Raw genomic sequence first — 9,281 nt, 5'->3', positions numbered from 1 at the left:
GGAGAGATCAAAACAAAACAACGGTCACTTATTAGAAGTACAAAACGAGGATTTGTAAAGAAGAATGTCGGAGCCAAGAGGAGACTGGTTTTTCTTTGCTAAAGTAAGGAAACTTTGCTTCTTTTGATCCTGTAAACAAACGTTGGTTTTCACAAGACTCACCGGCGCATGCGCAACGCTGAACTCATACATCATCCGCCCGGAACTGCTTCCGGGTACAACTGTTGGCGAAGCTATATTAAAGTGATTATTACATTTTGAATATGGATATTTTTCTTACAAAAACGCATCGATTCGCTACAGAAGGCCTTTGTTCACCCCCCCACGGAGCCGTGTGAGATACTTTTTTTTATTTTTATGGATGGGCGCTTTTTATTTCACTTCTTTTGGACTGATGCATGCAACACCCGCTGAGTGGCATTAAACAGCTTGAAAGATCAAAGACAATTTTTAATATAACTCCGACTGGATTCGTCTGAAAGAAGAAAGTCATATACACCTAGGATGACTTGAGGGTGAGTAATTTATGGACTAATTTCCATTTTTGGGTGAACTAACCCTTTAAGTCTCGATATAGGTAATGAGTACAAAACTGACAGTCAGGAAATGTATTAAACTAATAAGAAGCACATTAAAGTCATCACAATATTCATGGAGCTGGGTAATTTTATATGAAAATACTATTGAATATATCGTAAATGTTCAGAATATTGCTTTCTTATTTTGCTGTCATGTAACATTATACAAACATTTTCATTAGACATAAATCTTATTCAAGCTTTCTGCACAGACCTCTATAGACACCACATTTAGCATGTATTTTACTAAAAGGTACAATGATTTTCCTGTGCGGTCTCAGTTAGATTATTCACCTTAGGCTATGTGAATGAATTGTGATTTATTGCAATGCTAATGTTTTTTTGTTTTTTTTCTTCTTTTTCCTCCTAGGTAACCCCCAGTGACCGGTACCACCTCATGCCAATCATCACACCAGCTTACCCTCAACAAAACTCCACTTACAATGTGTCCGCTTCTACTCGGGCCATCATGGTGGAAGAGTTCAAGCGGGGTCAGTCTCAGTTCTGAAGATCCCTAGAAATATTCTCCTAGAATAATGAAAATAATCATTTCAAAAATGTAATGTCAACATTTTCTCACCCTCATGTCGTTTCAAACCTGCATGACTTACTTTCTGCAGTGTAACACAAAATAAAACATTTTACATTGTTCACCTTGAATTTTTCAAAACTGAAATATTACACGTGTTTGACTCACATTTCAATTGTTTAACTCCTCACAGGTCTTGCAATCACGGATGAAATATTGCAGAATAAAGCAGATTGGTCCAAACTATTTGAAGCACCAAACTTCTTTCAGAAATACAAGTATGTATTAAGCTGCATATCCTGTTGGACACTCATGGTGAGATTTAATCATTTCAATAAAGATTTATTTTTCAAAGCTGCACCCACACACATTCATAGCCCTTTCACAATTATTATTTTATGTAATCAGTGTCATCAGTTTGAAATAAAAGCATTTTGCTTACTATCAGTTTATGCATATGGAGTAAAACAATGGCTTTTATGGTACGTCAACATTTTTGACAATTAAAATGTGTAAACGTTACGATTGTAGAGCATGCCTGAAATGTAAGCAACTTTTTTTTTTTTTTAGAGATGGTTAAATTTATATTTTTAAAAGGTAGGTATTTTAAGTTTTAAATGCTTTTCTATTAAAAAAAAAAAAGGTTTTACTGGTTTTCTTGTCTTATATTAATTTGTATACAATTCAAAAATAAAATGTTTTAGTTCACAATTTGTACAATGTATTTCTTGTTAGTCTGTGTTTTCATAGTGTTTATTTTGTTTTCTATTTCCATCAATGTTTAGCATTTAGTCTGTGTTTTTAATTTTTTTATTTTTAATTAGTGTGGTGTGAAGTTCTTCATAATGGCTTAAAGTCAATATCTCAGTCAAAAGAAACAAAATTCAAACTAAAGAAATAAGACTTTTGGATATTTTTAATGGTTAATAGAGGTCTAAAGCCGCACATTGCTTTTTTTCCAGTCAACAGTTTTTTTGTTAGTGGGGGTTTTAGTGGGTCAAACTTTAACCAATTTTAGCCCATTTGAACCTGTCTGAAAACCCTTCACTGTACGACAATCTTCTCACCCCATGTACGACAATCTTCTCACCCCACATGAGAATGCAGCGACAGTTCATTATGGTGCTCAGAATTCATAATCACCATTATTTCTTCCTTAAAGACAATGTAGCAATTAGCTGGTTTCAAAGAAGAAATTAAATGTGATTGATTTGCAGTAGCACATTCTGTTCTGTCTGAGACAAGCCCCTAATATGTAATCAGAGTGGGGAAAATGTCCAAAGTGTGTTGCTTTGCAGAAAAATACAAAGAATCCATCCACAAAGGATAAAATGTTAACATTTTAATCTAACGTTATTAACTTTTAATTTTCAAAATACAGAATATCTCGCTTTTGCGTTGGTCTCTTTATTTATTTAAGATATGAGATGTTCCACAGAAAATCATAATTTTTTTAAACAATATAATGCTGAAAGTTTGTGCATGAGACCATCTATTCAAATAACAAGTAACTTGTATTGAGTCACTTTTATAGGACAAAGTTAAGCAGTTATGCTTTAAATGTATTTTGTAAAGTTTTAGTGGGAATCAAGATGGGCTAGTTAACCCAAAAATGCAAATTTTGTCATGTACTTACCCTCAAGTCGTTTCAAACCTGTATGATTTTCTCTCTTCTGTTGAACACAAGATATTTTGAAGAATGTCGGTAACCAAACAGTTGCTGGTAGCCATTGACTTCCATAGTATGGAAGCATTTTTCAAAATATCTTTGGTTTTTAAGAGAAGAAAGAAACGTATAGAGGTTTGGACAACTCGAGGGTGACTAAATGACAACATTTTCATTTTTGGGTGAACTATCCCATTAAGAACATTATTTTTCAGCTTGATTGATATACGTGATCAGCATTTAGATCTTTTCGTGTTTCTGGTCTACTGTAAAAGATGCTGTTAACATGTTGTAGTGTGTGAAGTGTGTTCTTGGCTGGATATGAGTGATCCCTGCTGTGTTGAGTGAAGATTTATTTGTCTTTGGAGATAAGTGTAATGGTACAGTGTCAGTGATATCGGGGCGGGGCGGCCCTGTAGGTTTTGCCGGGTTTGGTTGAACAGCTCTTCGTCTAAAGGATGTAATGGCATTGTTCTGTCTTTTATGTCCCAAGGCATTATATAGTGTTGCTAGCAAGCGCACAGGCAGAGAAGCAGCACTTAGAGTGGTGAGTACAGCACTGTCACACACTTTATCGGACCGATGTTCTGCTCATGTCCCCTGCATCTGTTTAAAAATGTTGCGGACTAGGACTAAATATGCTGTTTGTCTTACAGGGTGGGCCTCGTGGAATCGAAGATCCGAATCCTGGTGGGAAACCTGGAGAAGAATGAGTTTATCACACTCGCTCATGTGAATCCACAGTCATTCCCAGGACCAAAAGAGGGAACTGACAAGTGAGTTTCAGATGCTTTTGTCTTTTCTTTTATTGAGCTTTAACAAAGGCCTGAAACCGACCTAAGAAAGGAAGGGATGGCAATAGGAATACTCTTTACTCGCTCTTTTCATTTGTGTACAAACAGGGAGGAGTTCAGCACAATGTGGGTAATAGGTATCGTGTTCAAAAAAATGGAGGGATCAGAAAATCTTAACGTGGACCTGACGTTTGACATCCAGACCTTCACAGACACAGGTACGATTTGGTTTATCTTGGCAAGAGAACACACAGGAAGTGTTGGCATTGCTTTTGTTCTCTGGATGTTTGCTAGTATTGTGCTACGACTAAAAAACTGCTCTCAGTAATCAACATGTGTTCTCTGAATGGCTGTAGTTTACCGGCAGGCGATCTCTAGTAAAATGTTTGAGCAAGATATGAAAATCACAGCCATGCATGTGAAGAGGAAACAACTGCAACAACTACTGCCCAAAATGGCCATTCAGAGGAGCAAGAGAAAGGCAAGTGTTCATCTGTTACTTTGCAAATATGCTGAACAATCGTTTCAAAATGTAGAACAAAATGCATGTGCTTAGAAATTTAGTTTTTTATACATTTTTGGAATACAAAAGTTTATATGACAAGAGATTTCAAGTAATAAATTGTGACCATGGACCACAAAACCAGTCTTAAGTAGCGCAGGTATAATTGTAGCAATAGCCAAAAATGATGCTGTTAACATGTTGTAGTGTGTGAAGTGTGTTCTTGGCTGGATATGAGTGATCCCTGCTGTGTTGAGTGAAGATTTATTTGTCTTTGGAGATAAGTGTAATGGTACAGTGTCAGTGATATCGGGGCGGGGCGGCCCTGTAGGTTTTGCCGGGTTTGGTTGAACAGCTCTTCGTCTAAAGGATGTAATGGCATTGTTCTGTCTTTTATGTCCCAAGGCATTATATAGTGTTGCTAGCAAGCGCACAGGCAGAGAAGCAGCACTTAGAGTGGTGAGTACAGCACTGTCACACACTTTATCGGACCGATGTTCTGCTCATGTCCCCTGCATCTGTTTAAAAATGTTGCGGACTAGGACTAAATATGCTGTTTGTCTTACAGGGTGGGCCTCGTGGAATCGAAGATCCGAATCCTGGTGGGAAACCTGGAGAAGAATGAGTTTATCACACTCGCTCATGTGAATCCACAGTCATTCCCAGGACCAAAAGAGGGAACTGACAAGTGAGTTTCAGATGCTTTTGTCTTTTCTTTTATTGAGCTTTAACAAAGGCCTGAAACCGACCTAAGAAAGGAAGGGATGGCAATAGGAATACTCTTTACTCGCTCTTTTCATTTGTGTACAAACAGGGAGGAGTTCAGCACAATGTGGGTAATAGGTATCGTGTTCAAAAAAATGGAGGGATCAGAAAATCTTAACGTGGACCTGACGTTTGACATCCAGACCTTCACAGACACAGGTACGATTTGGTTTATCTTGGCAAGAGAACACACAGGAAGTGTTGGCATTGCTTTTGTTCTCTGGATGTTTGCTAGTATTGTGCTACGACTAAAAAACTGCTCTCAGTAATCAACATGTGTTCTCTGAATGGCTGTAGTTTACCGGCAGGCGATCTCTAGTAAAATGTTTGAGCAAGATATGAAAATCACAGCCATGCATGTGAAGAGGAAACAACTGCAACAACTACTGCCCAAAATGGCCATTCAGAGGAGCAAGAGAAAGGCAAGTGTTCATCTGTTACTTTGCAAATATGCTGAACAATCGTTTCAAAATGTAGAACAAAATGCATGTGCTTAGAAATTTAGTTTTTTATACATTTTTGGAATACAAAAGTTTATATGACAAGAGATTTCAAGTAATAAATTGTGACCATGGACCACAAAACCAGTCTTAAGTAGCGCAGGTATAATTGTAGCAATAGCCAAAAATACATTGTATGGGCCAAAAATCATTAGGATATTAAGTAAAGATCATGTTCCATGAAGATAGTTTGTATGTTTCCTACCGTAAATATATCAAAACTTCAGTTTTGATTAGTAATGCATTGCTAAGGACTTTATTTGGACAACGTTAAAGGCGATTTTCTCAATATTTTACTTTTTTTGCACCCTCGCATTCTAGATTTTTAAATAGTTTTATCTCGGCCAAATATTGTCCTATCCTAACAAACCATACATCAATGGAAAGCTTACTTATTCAGCTTTCAGATTATGTATAAATATCTATTTCGAAAAATTGACACTTAAGACTGGTTTTGTGGTCCAGGGTCACAATTATGTTTTCAAGGTGTCTAGAATAATGTCTTGCAAATTATTTTCAAAATAGTTTTTGAACATTTTTTTTTAAGGTTTTTGAAGTTTTGTCATTTGACATCCTGAAATGTATTGACCTTGACACGAACAGTTGAAGGGCTACACAAGTTTTTTTTTAGCTTCCATGTTTTGTGACTGATTTAGGGGCCGTTTACACAACAACGTTTTCAGCCAAAAACGGGAAACTTTTTATGCGTTTTGCCTGTTTGTTTACACGACAACGGCGTTTTGGGGACTGAAAACGCATATTTTGGAAAACGGGTTTCAAAGTGCAAGTTTTTGAAAACGGCACCATTATCGTTTCTGTGTAAACACCCAAATATGGGAATCTTTGAAAACGGTGACGTCATGTGCGTGCGCAGTACGTGTTAAGTATGTAGACATGCGCAGTATGTGTCGATTTTTTTTGAAACCGCCACAATTATTGTTTCCGTGTAAACACCCACAACGGGAATCTTTGAAAACGTGACGTCATGCGTGTGCGTAGTATGTGTTAGGTATGTAGACATGCGCAGTATGTGTTGATTTTAAAGGCAAGCGCGAACAAACATACACAACAATGGCGGAGTACATGGTACTGTTGTTGCTGCTCAAGAGTTTGCTAACGCTTCTTCAGCAAAATGTGGATTTACTTCACCAATATTACAACCAACAGCGGAGACGCATCATATACAACATAAAATCGTCACTTCTCTACAGGTACTGTTTACTAGCAAGGTGAACGCGCCAACTACTGGCCTGGCATACGTAGTACAGCATTTTTGGCCGTTTTCGTAGATATGTGTAAATGCAAATCGTTTTGAAAACATTGTCGTGTGTACGTGAAACTTTTTAAAAACGCAAGGGAAAAACTTTCCTGTTTTTGATTACACCGTTGTTGTGTAAACGTAGCCTTAGTGGGCCAAGCCTCACTGCCTGTTTTTAAAATACTATTTAAAATTTTATGCTAGATTCTTTACTCTAGGACACCTTTTTGACTCCAACACAATATTTGAAGGCCCCCCTATATTTGTTATATAGATATTTCCTCTAGTGTTTTATGATTTTCTGCTTGTTTCCAAACTTTTGTTAACAAACTTGGACAGTTGATATTTAATTAACCACATTTCATTGTTTGATTATATAGAATATTCTGTATGTCCTTAAAAAACCAAACAAACAAAAAGCAGTAGTTATTGATGGAAAAATGATCTCAGTTCATTATGAATTTTTGTTTTTAGCATTTTATTGTTTTCTTTCTTAATATTTAAATACTTTCTGTGGCTCGGTTTAGGACCAGTGTTTTAAATGCTTTATTTTTTTTATTTTACCTTTAATTTGAAATACATGATCTCAACAAAGTTTTATTGATATTTAGACATTTCGTTATTGTAGTGACTAGTAACGTTGATAATGAGACCTTTCTCACTCAGTAGTGACCTACTAATGCTTTTTGTGAACTTTTTTTTTTTTTTCTCTCTGTTTTCCTGTAGCTTTCATCTGATGGTCTTCGTGCGATGAATGATGGCAGTCTCGATCTATCAGTTGACAGTGACAACAGCATGTCAGTGCCGTCCCCCACGGGCCTTTCAGCTGCCAAGGTCGCCCGTGCCTCCAGCCCTCAGGGGTAAAACATCAAACCATTTTCACCTGGTCACCTGTTGCCCTAATGTTATTTGCTTAACTTTCTGTGACACATATCTTTTGGGAATACTGGTACCCATGCCTTTTTCTTTCTTTTTTTCCTCCCCTCCTCTCTCTCTGACTCTAGCTCCACTGGGACTGCCACAAACACCTCAGATTTGCAGGGAAAAACAGACACTTCAAGAGGAAGCACGCTCCTGGCAGGTGGTATGTCTACTGGGGTCATTAAGTCACTTTAAAGTAGATATTTTTATTTTGTCATTTTGATAGAATAGTTTATTGAAGGAAAATTTTCATCATCTCTTGCCTCATCGTTCCAAACTTGTATGACTTTCTGTTGCACAGAACACAAAAAGATATGTTTTGAAGGATGTTAATGCTGCTTTTCCCCAAAAGATTTATTTTATGAAAGTCATCCAGATCTCTTTTTTCCTTATTACTTCAACCGATATTTTCTTACGACAGAAGTGTGACATGGCAAATGAAAAGTGACTTAAATGTCACAATGGAAAAGAACAGCATGAACATTCTTCAAAAGTTTTCCTTTTGTGTTCCACCGAAAAAGAGTTATATGGGTTTGGAACACCATGAAGGTGAGTGAATGATGACAGACTTTTCAGACTTTTAATTTGTGTTTATGTTTTTAGTGCTACTTAATGCTAATACTGATTTTGTTTTCCAGTCATTGCAGTGGACGCCACTAAGCCAGATAATGTTGGGACTTCCAGCAGCAATGCCCCGCGAAAGGGTGCAGCTCCACTAAAGCGGTCCGCTTCACCCGTTCAGCATGACTCGGAGAAGAAAGCCAAAGTGGACAGTGTACAACAGAACCCTCAACCCAGTCCATGTTTATCTGCTGGCCCTGCTGGACCTGCCTCACCCCTTGAGAATGAGATGTCCAAGAAAGCCAAAGTAGAGGAGGTAAAAGACAATGTCAAGTCAAATGTTTTTTTTTTTTTTAAGCTTTATTTTCAGCATTGTGCTAATTTTGTATTGTACACCTTATTCAATCCAATCATTAACATTACATATAAAGTGTGGACAGTGTCTAAAAAGTGTAATTAAATCCTACTCTTCCAGCTCTCAACCCCAGAAGCAAAGTGCTCAGGTGAAACTGATGGCCGTGTAGCTGTGGATCCAGCGGTAATGGCTATTTGTTCTTACTTTTTGTTGCAAAAGTGCCAAAATTTTTATTCTTTGCATCCGTCCCAGGGCTCCAGACTAACATTTGAGAGCAGTGGCACCAGCGCCACTAAGTTCTACAGATGGTGGTGCCAGGAGCAGATTTGGTAGCGCTGGGGGTGGTGTGTGGGAGTATTAAAATATAGATCATTTAATCATAAAATTACTATTGTTTTGCATTAATAAGTGCAGTTACTAATAATATTACATGTTCATTTCTTGTTTATTTTTTTGTTTGTTTATTGTTTATGCAGATTTGACAGTAAAGCACTAAGCTTGAGTTCAGATGCATACAAAATTTACTTTTATTAACAACAGTAACAGGTGCAAAATCAAATTTTTATATAGAAAATTTATATATTCCACTCTTATTAAATGTACCATTATTCTTCTAGTATATGGAACTGACCAACTTCAGTGATTGTGTGATTTAGTAGCAAAATGAAGAAGTTTTTCAAGGCACTTTGTGACTTTTTCTTACTTCATACACAAAAAAAAGTGTAAAATTCTGGCAAAATCGGATTTCTTGATGATTTGATGTTTTATAATAGTGATTTTATCATTTCAAAATATAGAGAAAAAGTAGAAATGAATGACTAATAAGCCAATAAGTGCTCCTCTGCTGCCGTC

General features: G+C 36.9%; 1 protein-coding gene across 1 annotated transcript in view; it reads left to right on the top strand.

Moving 5' to 3' along the window:
- Positions 1 to 9,281, top strand: part of LOC107678672 (poly(A) polymerase alpha-like) — a 23,870-nt gene that overhangs the window by 8,762 nt on the left and 5,827 nt on the right. The window contains exons 11-20 of the mRNA XM_016474032.1: positions 949 to 1,069; positions 1,301 to 1,385; positions 3,267 to 3,320; positions 3,430 to 3,549; positions 3,676 to 3,785; positions 3,924 to 4,048; positions 7,319 to 7,452; positions 7,597 to 7,676; positions 8,152 to 8,390; positions 8,550 to 8,612. Of these exons, the coding sequence (XP_016329518.1) occupies positions 949 to 1,069; positions 1,301 to 1,385; positions 3,267 to 3,320; positions 3,430 to 3,549; positions 3,676 to 3,785; positions 3,924 to 4,048; positions 7,319 to 7,452; positions 7,597 to 7,676; positions 8,152 to 8,390; positions 8,550 to 8,612 (1,131 nt within the window). The remainder of the gene's footprint in view (positions 1 to 948; positions 1,070 to 1,300; positions 1,386 to 3,266; positions 3,321 to 3,429; positions 3,550 to 3,675; positions 3,786 to 3,923; positions 4,049 to 7,318; positions 7,453 to 7,596; positions 7,677 to 8,151; positions 8,391 to 8,549; positions 8,613 to 9,281) is intronic.

The sequence above is a fragment of the Sinocyclocheilus anshuiensis genome, unplaced genomic scaffold (genome assembly GCF_001515605.1).
Source record: "Sinocyclocheilus anshuiensis isolate Anshui unplaced genomic scaffold, SAMN03320099.WGS_v1.1 scaffold1816, whole genome shotgun sequence".
In the NCBI taxonomy this organism is placed as follows: domain Eukaryota; kingdom Metazoa; phylum Chordata; class Actinopteri; order Cypriniformes; family Cyprinidae; genus Sinocyclocheilus; species Sinocyclocheilus anshuiensis.
Note: the sequence above shows the minus strand (reverse complement) of the source record. Positions and strands in the feature narration are given on the sequence as shown.